Below are 19,823 nucleotides of genomic sequence, written 5' to 3'. Positions count from 1 at the left end.
AATGAAAAAGATAAATATAAAGGTATAGCTATGCATAGATAGTTCTAAAAATACATATAGACATAGGCATAAATTTGTGATGATTTCTTATGCAGAATTGGCTTACATGATTTTGGAGGCTGACAAATCCTATGATTTGCTATCTGAAAGCTGGAGATGCAGAGAAGCCAGTGGTGTAATTTTGTGTGAGTCTATAGGACTGAGAACAAGGGAGGCCAATTGTCCATGGGCAGGGAAAGAAGCGATGAGATGTCCCAGCTCAACAGTGAAGCAGAGAAAGAACAGAAAAAAGAAAAACAAGGTAAATTTCCCCTTCCTCCACCTTTTGTCCTATTCTAACCCTGAGGGATGGATAATGCCCATCCACTTTGGAGAGGACAATCTACTTTACTGAGTCCACCTGTTCAATACTGATCTCCTCCAGAAACACCCTCACAGACACAGCCAGACATAATGTTTAATCTCAGCAACCCAAGACCAGTCAAGAGGACACATGAAATTAACCATCACAGTCATCATCTTAAACCTTGTCACACAAGTGAGAGTTTTTCCTTCTTTTTTTTTTTTTAGATCAGTACCTTGAAATGTTTAGCTATTTTCTCTTTCACTTGAGTTTATGTTGTGAGTCTTACAAAGTATTCATTTAAAAAAAAGTATTATCTTTACATTTGGCTTTAATTTATAACCATTTTTACTTAAACAGCATGCTGAGGATATTTTTCAAGTGAAGGCAAGTTGTACTTGGAAGGAAGGTAGAAAGGATGTGAAGGGTAGATCCCTACCTCCTCCTCACATGTAGTGCATGTTCACATCCCTTGCTTCTAAAGTTATCCCAAAATCATCTGGCCATGTTCCCTCCCTCTAGAGTAAAAAACATATTTATAGTGAATGTCCCTTGGGGTCATTTTTTTCTGATCTCCGCTCCTAAGGAAGTGGATGCAGATGGGATGGAGCCCAGCCAGCCTTCCCTCCAGCCTTCCTGTTCCCTTGCCTCTGTCGCTGCACAGGGACCCGAGAGACCAGGAAATCTCTGCAATCCCTTAACTAGATAAACACCCATAGTCATGTCCCCCTTCTTCCTCTCTAATAAACCTTTATTTTATTGCAAATGCCAATATGTTTGGTTCAGTATTTATGGTCAATTGCTTTTCCAAGCCTCACAGGTGGGAAAGGTTGGTAAGTGGCAACCTTTTGGCTGATGAGACAGAAGCAGGAGTTATGGAGTAGGATATCTGCAAAGCTCCTCAAAGGGAGAAATGAAACAGCTCTCCTGGAAGGCCCCCTTCATACTTTTCCCTTCCCTTTTCTTGCTTGTGGTATTAAGCACAATCACACAACAACTACATATGTGACAAGAATTTAGCTATTTAACAGCATACCAGTGGGATGCTGCCAGAGGCAGGTGATGAGAATGGGTGGTTGAGAAAAGTGCATTTTTAAAAAATATATTTTATTGATTTTTTTTTTTTTTTTTTTTTTTTTTTACAGAGAGGAAAGGAGAGGGATAGAGAGTTAGAAACATCGATAAGAGAGAAACATCAGTCAGCTGCCTCCTACACACCTCCTACTGGGGATGTGCCTGCAACCAAGGTACATGCCCTTGACTGGAATCAAACCTGGGACCTTTCAGCCCGCAGGCCAATGCTCTGTCCACTGAGCCAAACCAATTAGAGTGAAAAACACATTTTTAACAAGAAGGGACTTGCACAGACTGCAAAGAATGTGTTGTGGATAGTTGCTTGTTTAAAGCTCAACTCTGCACCTGGTGTCTTGAAAAAAGGAGAGACTGGGACAGACAAAGAAAAGCCAGCACAAAAAGGCATTGTCAATCATCCTATGAAATGTTGCAGTATAACACATGGGAAAAAATCATCTGGCATCAACCGACTCAGGAAACCATGACAACTCTCCTAGCCTCAAATCTTCCCAATCTTGCCAGAGTCTGACTTCACTCCTGAGAGTTCTCAAATGTTCCATGGTAGGGCAGCCAGTCCTCCGTGGATGCCTGAGAATTCTCTGCTTCCACTACCTTTCCCTGCAGGTGTGAGCAAGAACTCTGGGTGTTCCTGCAGGAAGGACGCAGGCTGCTGGCCAGCCCTTACATCTCAATCCAAACACTGGATTCCCTTTCCAGATACTCTGTCCTGGGCTTGGCCCCCACCCAGCTTCAGGGCTTGGGTCAGTCTTTGCACAGCTGTCTCTTTTAGAACTCAATAGACCTAACTTCCTGTTTAGGTTCTGTTCTCCCTGTGGGGAGATTGCTATATTCTTCCTCTAAACAGAGGTACATAAAATTAAATGTTTAGCAAAATCTCTATGTCATGAAAGAGATTTGTTTTGTGGTGTTTTCTTGTTTGTTTGTTTTTTAAGTCTTTTTGAAATATGGTTTTATTGATTTTAGAGAGAGAGGAAGAGGGATAGAAAGATCAATGAGATGAGAAACATCAATTGGCTGCCTCCTGCATGCCCCCTACTAGGGATCAACCGGAAACCTGGGCGTGTGCCCTGCCAGGAATCAAACTGGTAACCTCTTGGTTCATGGATAGACATTCCCAGAGCAATTCTATAGTGGACTATTGATTTGGCCTTTAGCCATTTTGCAACATCATTCCTCTTCTTGTCTTAAACTGATAGCAAATGTATCCTACCTAATAAAAGAGTAATATGCAAATTGACTGCACCTTCGCTACGCCCAAGCCATGCCCACCAGCCAATATGAGTACGCAAATTAACCCAACCAATATGGCGGTTAATTTGCATATCAAGACAGCGCAGAAAGAAGCCAAGCGCTGCAGAAGGGAGCGAAGCTGTGGAGAAGCAAGCAAGCAGCACAGGGGAGAAGGAAGGGAAGCAGGCGGGGTAGGGGAGAGTGTAGCAGGAAGCCCTACTGCAGGAATCTTCTTGCAACAGGCTACTAGTTTTGATATAAGTTCCTGGCTGTTTATCACTTAAGGACAGGAACACATGGGCGTCCCCCCAACAGAAAGTCAGTAAATATAGTTGATTTCTACTATCCAGTAATCTCCAATCCAAGGGACCCAGTAGTTATACTTCCTTTCTTTTTTTATGAAGCCTGAAATAGTGCATCTGCAGCATGCATTTAAAGTTTTTTGAGATATAATTGACATATAACATTATATTTGTTTTATATGTTCTTTTTAAAGCTTCCATAGCCTACCAAAAGAGTTGTAGTGATTTTTAAACTTTCACGCAAGAGGGGATTGCTGTGAACTGGGAGCCTCATTTTTAAAACTGGGAAAGTCTCATACAAACTGAAAGGCATTGGCCACCCTACTTCTAGGAGCTCTTGCCTCATCTAATTCTCTTAATGCCTCCCCGCACCCCCTCCCCCACAGCCCAGAGCTTTAACTGTAGAAACTAAAGTACAGTTGCCCAATCTTATTTTCACATAAATTGTTCCTGCACCCTATAAAGTTAAGCAGGTGGTCTCCTAAATGAGTTTCGCTATCATTTAAATTTGATAGGAAGGCTTTTGAAAGCCAGTTACAGTAATTATATGTTAGCATCCAGGAGGTTGTTTTCACAGTAGGAACCATAAAAGCAAGGATAAAAACTTGCTGGATGTTCTCCAGCTTGGTTCTCCAGAGGGAAGCTACATGTGGCAATAACATGTCATCCGGCCCCCTGAGAACTTCCTGTATCCCATCATGTAGCAGAGAAAATCCAGCTCATCACTAATACCTTCGTGAGAACATATATTACAATTTACTGAAATCTGCTTTCTCTGCATATCGCACTTTACCTTCCAGTACTGTGAGCTGAGCTTCTAAAAAAAAAAGGAGTGGTGTATTTACATGAGAATGTTTACAAAACACATATGATGTGGCCGATTGTGTTCTCTCCTTTGTACAACTGTTAACTCATGTAATTCTCATCTCACTCACATCAAAGAGGTGCAATTATTATTCCCATTTTACAGGTTAGGAAACTTATGCACAAAATGGTTAAGTAAGTTATCAAACTAGCAATGGACAGAGTTGGATTTTGCTTCCAAGCAATCTGTTCTAGAATGTGTTTCAACTACTATACACCCTTCCTAATCTTTATTTATTGTTGTATCCACAACACCTAGACCCATACCTGGGTCTTCATGAGATTTCATTTAAAAAAAAATTATTAAAGAATGAAAAATGAATGACTCCCATAAGTCCAGGACATTCTTGGAGAGTTCTAATTTAAAACATAGTGTTATGTTTTTAAAACCTGTATTTAACCATGCACCCCATGATTCATCTATATTTGGAAGTCAGAAACTGTGGCACAGTTCCCATAAAATTATCCATTTACCCCGCTCCTATTTTCAACAAGTCACCTCCAAATTGGTCATTCTTAGTCCAAGGATTCTTGATGCCAGGAGTGGGTACCCTAATAATGGGCTTCAAATATCAGACATTGGGAAAATATCAAGTGTTCTTGGTTCTTGATCTTATATAATGTGATCAAGTTTGAAGCTGGAACAGTCATAAAAACACCCTTTATATATGGTTTTCTAAGGGTTTGAGTCCCATATAGGATCTGAGGGAAGGCATAAAAAGGAGTGTTCTTAGACTTGTTATTATTAAATGTAAACAGCTTTGGAAAATATTAGAAGGGTTGCCTGGTCAGAAATGTACCCTGTTAAGAAACTGTCTTATGAAAGGGGCTGCTATGGTGTGTTACAAGCTGGTTTCCAGAATAGTTTTAGCTGAGGACTCCCAGGTTGAGAAAATTATACAGTGATTCTCAAAGTATAGTCCCTGACCAGCAGCAGCAGCATCTCCAAGGAACTTATTAGAAATAAAAATGTTGATGTTGAAACTGGTTTGGCTCAGTGGACAGACCTTTGGCCTGCGGACTGAAGGGTCCCAGGTTTGATTCCAGTCAAGGGCATGTACCTTGGTTGCGGGCACATCCCCAGTGGGTGGACGTGCAGAAGGCAGCTGATTGATGTTTCTAACCCTCTATCCCTATCCCTTCCTCTCTGCAAAAAAAAAAAAAATCAATAAAATATATTTTTTTTAAAAGAAAAGAAAAATGTTGAGCCCACCCTAGACCTACTGAGTTAGCAACTCTGGGGTGAGGTCCAGCAACCTGTGTTTTAAGAAGCCCCCAGGTTATTCTGATACAGGTTAGGATTACGAATCACAGCTCAACAATAACTAAGTTTGGTTTGTTTTTAATTTTATTCTTAAAAAAAAAAAAGATTTGAGAATAAGTGAACTGATTCTGTGAAACGAACTAAAGAGGACTGTTGAATTAGTAACTTAAACAAATATAAACACACACTCATATGGGACAAGTGTCACCAACTTTCAGGAGTCCCATTAAGGTCTAGGGGACATTAATCTCGCATTTGATCACAACCTGCAGCAAAGCTTCCCATCTGTTTCAATGGGCTCTCCTTACCAAGGGGGTAAGGAGGTCCCAAGACACAGCTAGTGTCTCCTGGTGGCCCTTCTTTTCTTTCCTTTATATTCTGGTTCTTTTATCCCCAGGCACACATGCTGTTTCTCAAGGGGCTGGAGGCCAAGGTCACCAAGACCAGCTGTCCTAAAACATGGCTCCCTCAGGACAATCTCAAATCCAGCTGGCTCTACTAGAAGATATTATTGTCTCTGCTTTCGATCCTTTATTTAAGGGTCACAGTCCACAAATCCAATTTCTACGTGTCTACATTGCAACTCTAAACTGGGTTCCACTGCTTTTCCCCAGGGTTTCTGGACCACACGTGAAGCAAAAGGAATGTGTGTAAAACATTGTGATTTTTATTCTGCTTGTATATTGTGGGGGGAGGAACCATTCAACTGATTTTTATTTAAGAAGGTAACAATTCTTGCCCTATCCTGTTTGGCTTGGCACATTGGATAGAGCATCAGTATACCTGAACACTGCAAAATGGTAGCTCTGAAAACATTCTCTTACGGTCAGGGGACTGACCTGTCTATACCTCATAGGGTCTTGAAGAAGATGGTGTGATCTAACCTCATATGCCAACCTCAACTGCCTTGACCTAAATGATCTGTCAAATATGCATTCATCTATCTCTCATCCAATCGTCCATCTGTCCACCCATCCAAAACACACATGGGCACATGCATATCTTTACAGGAACAAGGCAGATTATAGATATATTTTTAAATATGTATAAATGTATCTGGGTATGAAAAAAACACACAAATACTATAAAATATTACTCTCAAAAACATGATTTTTATGTACTATAATATATGACTTTCAAAAATATGATTTTTATATGATACTCGTCACTAAGGAATAAAAATTTAGATGAGGCTAATGTAATCATTTCTGTCTTGATTCAATGTGGACCATCCACCCTCCCATTTTCTGTCAACTCAGACTATTTTTTGTTAATATTCTTCAGTGGTTACATCAATCTCTTTTGGAAGAAACAATTACAGACTTTGTTCACCACTGAAAATCCTGACTCTGTAGTTGATTATATGTCAAACCAAGAACAGAATTAACTATATCATCACAGGCTTAACCACTGCTCTCATTATTTATCAGGAGTTTTGTTTGCTTTCAAGGTGCTTTCTATAATATGCCAGACACAGCTTATTTTTATTTGAAAAGATAACAGTTCTTGCCCTACCTGGTTTGGCTCAGTGTATAGAGTGACAGCCTGCAAACTGAAGGGCCCCAGGTTCGATTCCAGTCAAGGGCACATGCCTGGGTTGCAGGCTCCATCCCCAGTGGTGGGGGGAAGGGGTGCGGAGGCAGCTGCTCAGTGATTCTCATAATTGATGTTTCTCTCTTTCCCTCTCCCTTCCTCTCTGAAATCAATAAAAATATATTTTTTTTAAACAAGAAGATGATAATTCTAGGTAGTTCTTTCAACGCCAAAGAATCTGGATCGTCTCCCCCAGTGTGCAGGAGACATTGACGTAATAGTTATTTTCTGGGTGACACTATCAAACCCTCCTTGGCAGTAGCTAGCTGCTCAACAATTTCCATTAACAATTTCAAACACATTGTGTGTGGGCTCCCCTTGGCTTAGGGATAGGATAATATCTGTAACTAAGATGAATGAATGAGCTATTTGGAGGTGGATAGTTACCCATTAGAGAGGCCTGGAAATATTCCACTACTGTAAAGGAACTGTCCCTAAACGTAGTATTTTGTAGATCAGCCACCCTGATTTTTTTATTTCTGCCATTAAAATTGTATTTTAGATTTGAGAGAGAGAGAGAAATATCATTTGTTGTCCCACTTATTTATGCATTCACTGGTCGATTCTTATATGTGCCCTGACTGGGGATCAAACCTGAAACCTTGCCATATCAGGACAATGCTTTCACCAACTGAGCTACCGAGACAAGGCTCATGTGCCAACTTTGATCAGCCTGTATTGGCTGCCCACTTCACAAGAGCCCCCACCTTATGACCAATCATTTTTGATTGACAGTCAGAAGAGAGGCCATCATGAATCGAACCCTGATTTTGTATAAGCACAATGTTATTTTGAAAAGTCGGTATTACAGAAATTACAACATTGATCACAAAAAAAAGTTAGAACCGAAAAAATTCCAGATATATTTAAAAGCATTATGTATGTAAAATCACACAACCCTGAAAACAGTGTAGCAAATGCTCCTTTTGAGAGACTTTTCTGCCTGGCTTAGCCTTGTTGCAGATAATCAAAATATATGGCTGAGGAGGACACCGTTTCCTGATAAATCACCCTCTGGCTAACAAAGGGTTTCTTTACTCCTCCAAAGGCTAACGTACCACATTGAAAATGAGAGTCATCTGTCTCACACCCATTCACTGCCAATTCCATGTGCATGGACGCCTCTGAGAGTCTTCGAGGGGCACCTGCTACTCCTGTGACACCTTGCTTTTCTGTTTCAGAAAGGAATTCATTGCTGAGCTGGATAACTGAGATTCTAAAACTTCCATGCTGCCCACGTCAGGACCTTTAACCAGCAGCTTGGTCCATGTTGCCAGGCCAATGCCATGTCCTTGACCCTTGGTTCCATTTGGTCTCTATGGTGGAATTCTTATTTCCAGTAATACCACTCATTAAAGTGAGGGTCAAAGTATTTAAAGTTGTGGATAAGAAATATACATGAAAGTGCTTTGTCAAATATAAAAGAACTTTTTAAACTCTTAAGTAGCCAAGCAAATATTGGCTATCATGCATTGTCTGAAGTTATGCATGTATTCACAAGTGCAGAAGTTGTAGGGTGAAAGACAACGAACCAGAAGGGAAGTGGGGGGCAGAGAACCTAGAGGCGAAAAGTTGGAAGCGTCCTCATAAACGTGGCCGCTACAGAGAAGTGTTCTCTCCCGCGGCCGCTGGTCCCTGCATCAGGGCTGTGTGCTCAGGGCCGCAAAGCCGGAACCCTTCCCCACCCACAACCAAATGGCGTTTACCAACTCCACTGCCGACCGTCAAACTGTTTCTATTTCTTCATTTCCCTTCTTTTCACCTAGATCCTTTACCCCACATTAACTCCAGCTAGATCAGCTGCATTCATAGAAATGATGTCTTCAAAGAATCAAAGCATAAACACCTTTATTTAAGAAGCAGTTTGCAAGTGAAATGGGACTCTCCCAGGTTTGGGGCAGGGCCTTCAAGTTAATGACATCACTTAGCCGGCTTCAGACGGAGCTGTTTGAGCCCAAGTTCCCGGGGAGCCACTGCCCCCTTGTGTCTCAGAGCTGGCTATGAATTTAGTCAATGATCGGGAAGAACATTTGGCAACAGTCTGTACAAGATTATTTATTGGTGGGCTATTTCTGGCTCTTAGATTTATTAGTGCAAGTAAGATTTCCTTTCACCCCGTGGCTTTTTGAATGATAACTTTTCTTCCCACCAATTTCTAGAAAGACATAGTTGCATTATAATTGTCAAATAAATGTATAGCTCTTGAAAGAAAATTTGTGTACAATTATTCAATTTTGTCAGTGTCTTAATGTATTTCCTCCCTGTTTTTTCTCTCTCCATATAAGGAAACCTAATTTTACTGGGAGTCAGAAAAAAAAGAAAAAGAAAAAAAACAACAACCAAGAACTATGAAATCTAATTTTATCATAAATGTCATGTAAACATGATCTCTTCTCCCCAACAGGAAAATTAAGTTTGAATTTGCTAGAGAACTAAGAAACAAAATTGTCTTTTTCTCGGAAACAATATAAAACATAAAGGATAGTACTTTAGAGCACGGACTCTCATAAAATTTGGCTTTAATTTCAAATCTGTGGACTAGGAATACTGTAACGAATGCAACTATTCTACACATTAAATTGGACATCTCATTTTCAAGACAGAAAAATAAAGCTTCCCGCCCTAAAGATGTGGGAGTTAGGAAATTGGGTAGTTTGAGTATTGCAATTATTGGCAACTGCTTTCAAATGTGATTAGTCCTATCTCTAAGTGTTGTGTAAATATGCTGCCCCCCCCCCCACACACACACACACAAATATAGAAAATATAGAAACAAAGGCTTAGAACTGGATATTATAGGAGGAGCTGAGTGGATATTTAATTTAAAAAAAAACTAAACCCAGTATAAAGTATGCTCTTAGAATTGTTTAAGATCGCCTAGCCATTCAATCTTGTTCTCTTTTTCAGAGTAACAAAGGGGGGGAAATTCACTGTTGGGCAAGAGTCAAAACCTTATTTCCCTTGTGGTGAGTGGGTTGTGTCTTAGTTAGCTTTCCTGTTTTGGGGTAGGAAGGAAAGTCAGGGAAGTTAGTGGTTTTATTGTCGTTATCTTAGAGGCCTTCTGGGCATTCCTACGATCAACAAATATGCACTGGGCCACACACGGTCCCAGGCATGCCATGATGAGCAAGACTGGCAAGATCTCTATCCTCGGGAGCTTCTGTTCTAGAAATCTCCGTAGACCATTGGGATACTCTTTCCTCCGTTTACTTTGGGTGATTATAATTACTACATATCACTTTTATAATGAGAATATTTTGAAGAGAGGAGGAAAAATGGAATTCTTCGATAAAGGATGGATACAAATCTGGATTTGCCATACAACTCTGAGTGATTCAAAACCTTCCACCTGGAACACATTATTATTCTGAGTTAATCCCTGGTCACTTTTATTATTGTTTTGTTTATTCTTTATGTTGCATCAAACTCTAAAACAGCGTGTCTCAACTTCAACATTTTAGGAAAATTTGTTTGGAGCAGTTCTGTGCATTGTAGGATGTTTGGCAGCATCGGTGCCTCTACCTACTACCTGCCAGTAGCATCCACCCTCCAGATGTGACACCAAAAATGCCTCCAGACATACTGCCAAGTGTCCGCTGGGGGCAAAGCCACCCTGGGCTTAAGAAGCACTGCTCTAAAAGGAAGACAAGCCAAACAACTGCATTAACGAGGAAGGGAAACTGTTTTGAAAAGAGTTATTAAGCCTGGTTGACATGGCTCAGTGGTTGAGGATTGACCTATGAACCAGGAGGTCATGGTACAATTCCCATCAGAGCACATGCGGGTGGGGGAGGGGGGGAAGAGTGGCAGTTACAGGCTCGATCCCCAGTAGGGGGCCTGCAGAGGCAGCCAATCAATGATTCTCTCATCACTGATGTTTCTACCTCTCTTTCTCTCTCCTTCCCTCTGTAAGATTAATATATTTTTTAAGGAGTTATTGAATATAGTAAATAGTTTTAAATTTTATTTTTTATTCTCACCTATAGATATTTTCCCATTGATTTTTAGAGAGAGTGGGAGGGAGGAAGAGAGACAGAGAGAGAAACATTGATGTGAGAGAGATACATCAATTGGTTGCCTCCCACAAGCACCCCAACTGGGACCAGGGATTGAGCCTACAACGCAGGGACATGCCCTTGACTGGATTTGAACCCAGGACCCTTCAGTCCTTGGATCAGTGCTCTATCCACTGAGCCAAACCCACCAGGGCATAAATATTTTTTACTTGCATAATTCTTCGACTTTACCAGCTCAGGTTAAAGTCAGCTCCATGGATTTCATAGTTATTTGCCATGTGCAGAACACTGCTAGTTACATATACCTATCCAAGATTCAGGGAGATGGTGAATTAAGATAAATCTTGCCGAAACCGATTTGGCTCAATGGATAGAGCGTCGGCTTGAGGACTGAAGGGTCCCGGGTTTGATTCCAGTCAAGGGCATGTACCTTGGTTGTGTGCATATCCCCAGTAGGGGGTGTGCAAGAGGCAGCTGATCGATGACTCTCTCTCATCCATGTTTCTAACTTTCTATCTCTCTCCCTTCCTCTCTGAACAAAATCAATAAAATGTATTAAAAAAAAAAAAAAAGATAAATCTTGCCTCTCAGCAATGACTCCACTTCTTCCATTGTGACATTCACCTTTGCTTGAGAGGAAATGAGCCACCCGGAGGCTGCTGCTGGGTGAGAATGGATGTCAACAGAGAACAGCAATAATTGAACAATGCTGTTTTATTCCAGCTAAATAAGGCAATGCACAAGCCATCTGAGCAATAAGTTTGACTCAAGGGGCAAAAGCCAAGAGACAAGGATTTTGTTTTGTTTTTCTTGCTTTAATCATCAGTTACTGCACATGGTTTTCTCCCACATCTCCTCTCGAAAAACATGGGTTAACAAATCTCATGCAAAGAAACATAGAAAATGAGAAAATGAAATTCATCTATTGTGTAGCTGAAGGTAGTTTCTCCAATATTTCTTCTGTAAAATGCTCCATCAGCACGGTCCATTTCGGATTATTTTTATATCATGACCATCTTCCCTGCAAGTTGAACAACCATAAAAACACATTTATTACCTAGCATATTGACACTGTCCCAGTACTTATATTAAAAAAACAACAACATATCAGCCTGTTCAGTATGGCTCGGCAATTGACCAAAAGGTCACTGGTTTGATTCCTGGTCAGGATATTGAGTTGTAGGCTCGATTCCCAATAGCAGGTATGCAGGAGGCAGCTGATCGATGATGTTTCTCTCACATTGATGTTTCTATCTCTCTCTCTTTCTCCCTTACTCTCTCTCTAAAAATCAATCCTATATAATAAAAAGCTAATATGCAAATTGACCGAATGGCAGAATGACCAGTTGCTATGATGCGCACTGACCATTGAGGGCAGATGCTCAACACAGGAGCTACCCCCTGGTGGTCAGTGAGCTCCCACAGGGGGAATGTTGCTCAGCCAGAAGCCCTGAGCCAGGCTCATGGCTGGCAAGCACAGCGGTGGTGGCAGGAGCCTCTCCCACCTCCACAGCAGCACTAAGGATGTTTGACTGTCGGCTTACGCAGGGAGGAGGCCTAAGCCAGACATCCTTTGAGGGCTCCTGGACTGCAAGATGACACAGGCCAGGCTGAGGGGACCCCCACCCCCTGCTGCAGTGCATGATTTTCATGCACCAGGCCTCTAGTAAAAACATATCTTTAAAAAAATATATCTATGTCATTGTACATTACAGTCCTTCTTGGGCAATGTTTATGTAATCATTTTTAAAGCTAAATGAAGAAAACAATGAGGATGAAACCCCCAACTCTGTCATTTCTCTACCCATAGGGTACGAGGCACTAATACCAAAGGATCACTCTGAGAAGACCTAGGAAGCTCACTGAAGACTGAGGTCAGAGAATGGACCCCTGAAATGCAAAGCAGCATACCTGAGAAGAGTCACGGTTCCTCAGCCAGACATAACACATTTATGATTTATCATTCTCTAGGTAAAGTTATTAACATCTACTGCCCAACTAAAGCTGCAGGTTACGCAGATCACCAGCACATGCCCTCTGAATTCAAAAGAACATTTAATATTCCACAGAGTTTAACTATTAAATATACTCTTAATCTTGGAAAATCGCCTATCCATGGATAGTAACATAACTCGATTATCCAGTCTACAGTTGCACATGTCATTCTCCAACTTCAGTCTAAACAATGCACTGAAGGATTCTGGTATATTTTTAAATGTCAGTGTGAAACTAGAACTACTTACGTTGCAGGTGATTCTTATATCCAAGAAAGGAGCCACTACTTCATAAGTAATGAAAATTCAAGGACAAAAGAAAATGTGGCTATTCTACACTGTAAAAGTATGTCACCTGATTTTCATGCACAGAGTACACTCGTTGGGATAAGTGGACATGTCGCTTCCACATACAGGGTTAAAGTCTCTGGGACATCCTGGCAATGTATATTCATCACAGTTTGCCTAGAAAAGAGAAAGGAGGACAGAAATTAGAGAGCCACTGAAACACCTAGATTTCCTAGAAACACCCTAGAAAAATCTATTTTACACACACACACAAATGATTTTTCTAATGCAAAAATCAGATGCAATGTTAAAGCATTGGTTCAATACCAATGTAAGTAAGAAAAGGTTAGGTCTGCTGGTTTTTATTTTTCTAAATATTTTATTGATTTTTACAGAGAGGGAGGGAGAGGGATAGAGAGCTAGAAACATCGATCAGCTGCCTCCTGCACACCTCCTCCTGGGGATGTACCCGCAACCAAGGTACATGCCCTTGACCGGAATCGAACCTAGGACCCTTGAGTCTGTAGGCCGATGCTCTATCCACTGAGCCAAACTGGCCAGGGCGGTCTGCTGGTTTTGTAATGGAAGTCCAGGGCATGCCACCATGCCTACTTTATTATCCTCTGGCTTCATAATTAGTGCTTCACTACTATTTCCACGGGAATGTTCTATTACAGCCATCTTAATCCCCGGGAATAATGTTGTTTTGTATTGGCATTGTTGTTATTATTTAATAGCCAGAGTTTTGCTCTTGACATTCAAGTTTTGAAAATAACAGGTATGTGGTTTAGTTTTTGCATTGGCATTGTTTGAAATTGTTTTTAATTTTAGAGCCCTATTATTGATGTTTAAATTTTATTTTAACTAGTAAAAAAGAGTGAGATGTAGAGAGCTGCCTGAGAAGGCACATGGACATTCTTTTAATTCTTATCAGCTGAGCCCGAGGGCACTGGCAGAATCCTCTTATCAGTACTGATTTCTTAATCCAGTGCTTGGAATGAGGAACAAATAGGACCTGGACTCACCCAGGTCTCGATATGCTAAATCTTGTACCAAAAAATAAGGAGCTACTCAGATTTTGATGAATAGGATCTGGGCACACCTGAAACTCCTTTTGACCTTAAACTCCCCTTTGGAAGTCAATAAAAAAATTAAAAAATAAAAACAAGGGAATTAAAAAATCTGATGAACAATATTAACTGTTAAATATAATAGAATCAGAGATATGGAAGGGGGGTGGACTGATGATTCTCAGGGAAAAGAGGAGTGGGGGGTGCGGGAAGAGACTGAACATAAACTGTGCACCTATGGATGAGGACAAGGGGGGTGGGGAAAGGGCAGAAGGTGGGGTAGGAACCTGGTGGAGGGGGAAAAAATGAGGAACTTTTGTAATAATATGAACAATAAAGGTTTATAAAATAAATAAATAAATAAAATAAAACATCGACTGCAAGGCGTAGCTATTGAGTCAAAGACTTTTTGAGTCAATAAAGGAAACAGTGAAGGAAACACAGGCCTGAAGGCCTTCAAGACCTGAGCTATTTTCAACCAAAATTTACATTTTTTAAAATCTGTATTAAAAAGCCACTGATTTCTAAAGCAGTCAATAGTTTCAAAAGGATTAGGTCAGAACTGAAAGCTAGGCTCCAACCCAATTCGCTGTGGACTTCAGGGGTCCTAGAAACGGTACAAGTGGCTTCCTACTTACTTTTCTATATCTTGAAGATAGACCAAATTGATTGTTCAGAGTGGCTGAAAGAAAACAGATATTTATAAGTATGTGGTTAAGGTCAATTCTTATTTGAAAGGGGCTTTTTAAATATATATTTTATTGATTTTACAGAGAGAGGAATTGAGAGGGATAGAGAGTTAGAAATGTCGATGAGAGAGAAACATCAACCAACTGCCTCCTGCACACCCCCTACTGGGGATGTGCCCGCAACCAAGGTACATGCCCTTGCCCAGAATCGAACCCGGGACCTTTCAGTCCACAGGCCGACGCTCTATCCACTGAGCCAAACCGGTCTCGGCTGTAAGGGGCTTTTTAAATCCAGCTTGTGATTTACCCAGAACACCCCTTCCTTTCCCTTTAATACTTACCCTTCTTTGAAGCACCCCTCTGACCCCCACACCCACCTCCAAAGGATATTCTGCCATGTTCCCGCACCTCTCTTAGCAGGCACACAAAGAACTTTTGGTGTGGGTTCCATAACTGACTGTCCTAATAGATTTGCTTGAGAAAGGCCTATGGTGCTATGGAATAAAAGTCAGAGAAGCTGAAACCGGAACCGGTTTAGCTCAGTGGATAGAGCGTTGGCCTTCGGACTGAAAGGTCCTAGGTTTAATTTCGGTCAAGGGTATGTACCTTGGTTGGGGACACATCCCAAAGAGTTGGGGGGTGGGGGGGAGGTTGTGCAGGGGCAGCTGATCAATGTTTCTGACTCTCTATCCCTCTCCCTTCTTCTCTGTAAAAAAATCAATAATTTTTATTTTTTTTTTAAGTCAGAGAAGTGGTTCCTCATAATTCACACTCTTCTTTCCTTCTGCAGCTCAGGGTAATGAACACAAAACTTAGCATTTAGGTGTACCTTTTTTTTTAATATATTTTATTGATTTTGTACAGAGAGGAAGAGAGAGGGGTAGAGAGCTAGAAACATCGATGAGAGAGAGTCATCGATCAGCTGCCTCTTGCGCACCCCCTACTGGGGATATGCCCACAACCAAGGTACATGCCCTTGACCGGAATCGAACCCGGGTCCCTTCATTTTCCAAGCCGACACTCTATCCATTGAGCCAAATCGGTCTCCGCTAGATATACCATTTTAACTCCATTGTAAACAGGGCTGGACTGAAGCCCCTTTCTCATAAGCCACGCACGAACTTGCACTTGGCAATCACCATCCCTAACTCCCCGTACATCTGCCGAGGCTCAGCAGGGCCACTGTGAACACCCAGCTCCTTATCTTGGGCTCCAGAAATCTGCTTTAAGGGAGAAAAGGCAGACAGCGTCACCAGAAGCAGCTGGGAATGAAGCCGGACTGAGCAAGGCGGTCCCTGGTCCTCAGCCACCCCCACGCCCGACATTCCTCAAGGACCGCGGCCGGCCAGGAACCGCCAGTAACGGTGCCAGGGACGCCGGGATCCAGGCCGTCGCCAGGGGCCTCCCTCTCAGGACGCCCCCACGGCCCGGTCCGACCACGCCGGCCGGGGAGCGGTACCTGCCAGGTCCCGGGCCAGCAGCGCCAGCACCAAGCTCATCGCCAGCAGCGCCATCCTCCTCCTCCTTCCCCCTCCGCCCGGGGCGGGTGCTGCGCGAGGCGAAGGACTCACCGGCGGGACCTGCGAGGATGTGGGGTGAGGGCGGGGCGGGGCCGGAGGACCAGAAGGGAGGGAAGAACGTGGAGGGGAGGAGGGGAGGGAGGGTCAGGAAAGGAGGGAGTGGGGGGAAGCCTGGGAAGAATGGGGGAGGAGTAAAGGATGTTGCTAGGCTAGCCCCCTATGGCCCCACCCCCCCACCCCGCGGAGGATGGGAGTAAGTGATTCAGGGGAAGGTCTCTCCCTGCAACAAAACAAGACCTCGTTCGGAGCGCTGGGACACAACCTTGAGGGCTGTCAGTCAACCACTGTTTCTTCGGCCTCTCCCCGGTCCCAGGGGCTGCACTCGGTGAAGAAATCCCTGCTCTCAAGAAGCTTTCTCTGCAGGTGTTGGGGATGGGATGGCACAGGGAACACTGAAACAACAGAATCAATCCAGTAGTTTCTAAAGTGTTCGAAAATGGTGGGGAAAGGGGGAGACTTTCCATTGGGAAGTCAGGAAAGGCCTTTCAGAGACGACATTTTAAAATATTTTTATTGCCTTAACTTGTTTGGCTCAGTGGACAGAACGTCAGCCTACACACTGAAAGGTCCCAGGTTCAATTCCGCTCAAGGGCGTGTACCTTGGTTGTGGGCACATCCCCAGTAGGAGGTGTGCAGGAAGCAACTGATCGGTGTTTTTCTCTCCTTGATGTTTCTAACTCTCTATCCCTCTCCCTTTCTCTCTATAAAAAGTCAATAAAATATATATTTTAAAAAATCTTTATTGTTGAAAGTATTACATATGTCTGCCCCCGCCCCATGACCCCCTTCTAGGCGGTCCCAGGCCTTCACCACACTACTGTCTGTGTCCATGCATTATGCATATAGGCATACAAGTTCTTTAGCTGATCTCTTCTCTCTCACCATCCTGCCCTTCCACTCCTCTCCCCACCCCCACCCCTGCACCCCTCCCAACCCAGCCATTCCCCGCCTTCCCTCTGAGATTCCATGGTCTGTTCCATGCTTCTATGTCTCTGGATTTATTTTGCACAATAGTTTATTTTGTTCATTAGATTCCACGTATAAGTGAGATCATGTGATGCTTGTCTTTCTCTGGCTGGCTTATTCCACTTAGCATAATACTCTCGAGGTCCCTGCATGCTGTCTCAAAGGGTAAGAGCTCCTTCTTTTTTACAGCTGCATAGAGGTTATTGTTTAGTTTCCTGGACGGTCACATCTGAGCTGAAAGCTGATGCATGAGAAGAAGGAAGCTTGGTGAAGACCTGGGGACGAGAACTGCAGGCCCAAAGAAAAGCTCGTGCGGAGATCGGAGGCAGGAGCCAGCTCAGTGTTTCAGCTGGCGCCCTGCATGGAGGGGGAATGGGAGCAGGAGACGAGACTGCAAAGCCAAGGTCATGAGTGGCTGGGTAGGCCATGATAAGAGCTCTGGGTTTTTTCTGGTTGCAGTGATAAATCAGTGGAGGACTTTAATCTAGGGTACATGTGTCAAACACAAGGCCCGCGGGCCAAATCCGTCCCGCCAGGCCTTGCAATGTGGCCCGCACCGCACTGTCATCACTGCACTCCACTGCGTTTCCATCACAATGACAGTTTATGACTGTTCAGTAAACCATTCGGCCCGCGATTTAGGCTGGATTTTAGATTTTGGCCCCTTCTCTGATTGAGTTCGACACCCCTAATCTAGGGAATGCCCTGACCTGACTTCTTTTTTAATACATTGGGTGAAGAAAGGACAGGAGATAGAAGATTTGTTAGGGAGATAAATTAGGTGGCTTGTGCAGTGATCCAGGCAAGAGGTGAGGCCATACGTAAGGAAGGCACTTATTCTGTTCCTAAGCAACTTAGGCACTTGCTCCTAACTCAGTTTTCACCTTAGCTATTGTGTTGTCACAGTGCAGAAGGTCTCTGGCCTGTTCTAGCAAGTGACATGGACTATTTCTCTGACTTCTGTGTCCCTAGTGCCTAGCACTGTGCCTGACACAGGCTCAGAAAATGCTGGCTGAATAAGTGAACCTTTAGAATGTTAAACTGACATCACAATAAGAAAGTAGACCAAAAAGAGGAAGACATGGGATCCAGGAAGTAGGAATTTCAACCCAAGGGAGGAGCAAAATGAATTAATAGGTGGCAGTAAGAGAGTCCTAGAGTTCAGCTGGTCCATAGACCCCAAGAGACAGTTTCTAGAGGACAACATAGCTGGACTATGAAATGTGTCTTGCAGTAACCGAGGTGAGAAATTGATTAGTAACAAATTCAAAGAAAAAGAAGTAGGCTAGGGTTTCTGCACTGACAAATGGAGGTGGTCTGAGACCTCCCTGCCAAGCTGGAAACCAGGGAAATGGCAGAGATCGACCAAAAGACCAGGCAGGGTCTCACCTTGGTGATGCAGACACTCCTGCAACGGATGCAAGATAAATTTCAGACCATGTCTCACCAGATCATTGGAAGAATTGATGATGCGACCACTCACATTGATGATCTAGAGAAAAACATTGCAGATCTCATGACCCAGGTTCAAGTGGAACAACGAGAAAGTGAAAACAAGACACCGGCTCCACAGAAGAGTTGAAGGTTGTTAATTTACACTGAAATCTGGAACATTGTTTTTACAAGCCAAGAGGAGACCAACTACTATGTACAGACCTATTTTTAATAGAGTGTGCATTATTCTTATCACTTACTGTGTAGTTAGTTTATAGAGTGGTTCCCCCCCTACCTCTCCCCAGTTTTTTTAGCATAACTTCACATCCTGGATGTTGGGCAGTTGTGCTATTAAGTACTAAAATTTTGGTGGTTCCTATGTAAAATTGTTGAATTTTTTTAATGTTTTTGTATGAAGCCATTTTTAATCATTCCTATTATTTATTGATTTAAACAAGAGAGAAACGCGTCAATTTGTTGTTCCACTCATTTATGCATTTACTGGCTGATTTTTGAATATGCCCTAACTGAGGTACTGAACACCCAACCTTGGCGAAATGGGACGCTGCTCTAACCAACAGCTACCTGGCCAAGGCTCTGGCATTCCTTTTGTGTGTAGTAGTTGCTGTTTAATAAAAGTTGCTGTGTAATTTTTTCTATTAGGCATATAATAGATCCTTCATTAAATTAGACTGTGGGGTAACACATTTATAGAGTTTAGGGTCCTTTAATTCTCAACACAGAGTGACTACTGAGCTAACACCAAATAGTGTGTTGGTGATACATTTCAAATTGCTAAAAACATTTTAAAATTGTTTATTCAGAAATATATATATATATATATATATCACTACTATGTTGCAAAAACTCAGACTTGAATGGAGATTTTTTTTTAATATATTGATTTTTTACAGAGAGGAAGAGAGAGGGATAGAGAGTTAGAAACATCAATGAGAGAGAATCATCGATCAGCTGCCTCTTGCACACCCCCTACTGGGAATGTGCCCACAACCAAGGTACATGACCTTGCCCGGAATCGAAACCGGGACCTTTCAGTTCGCAGTCCGACGCTGTATCCACTGAGCCAAAACGGTC

The 19,823-nt window shown here is 42.5% G+C and overlaps 1 protein-coding gene across 1 annotated transcript; it reads right to left on the bottom strand.

Moving 5' to 3' along the window:
• Positions 1-11,406: 11,406 nt before the first annotated feature.
• Positions 11,407-16,348, bottom strand: SPINK2 (serine peptidase inhibitor Kazal type 2). The gene is made up of 4 exons (XM_036423698.2): positions 16,208-16,348; positions 14,698-14,741; positions 13,057-13,166; positions 11,407-11,728 (listed from the first exon to the last, which is right to left on the bottom strand). Exons 1-4 carry the CDS (start codon positions 16,260-16,262, stop codon positions 11,683-11,685), a joined length of 255 nt encoding a protein of 84 aa, XP_036279591.1. The 5' UTR covers positions 16,263-16,348; the 3' UTR covers positions 11,407-11,682.
• Between the last annotated feature and the right edge of the window lie 3,475 nt (positions 16,349-19,823).

The sequence above is a fragment of the Pipistrellus kuhlii genome, unplaced genomic scaffold (genome assembly GCF_014108245.1).
Source record: "Pipistrellus kuhlii isolate mPipKuh1 unplaced genomic scaffold, mPipKuh1.p scaffold_m20_p_1, whole genome shotgun sequence".
Taxonomy (NCBI): Eukaryota; Metazoa; Chordata; class Mammalia; order Chiroptera; family Vespertilionidae; genus Pipistrellus; species Pipistrellus kuhlii.
Note: the sequence above shows the minus strand (reverse complement) of the source record. Positions and strands in the feature narration are given on the sequence as shown.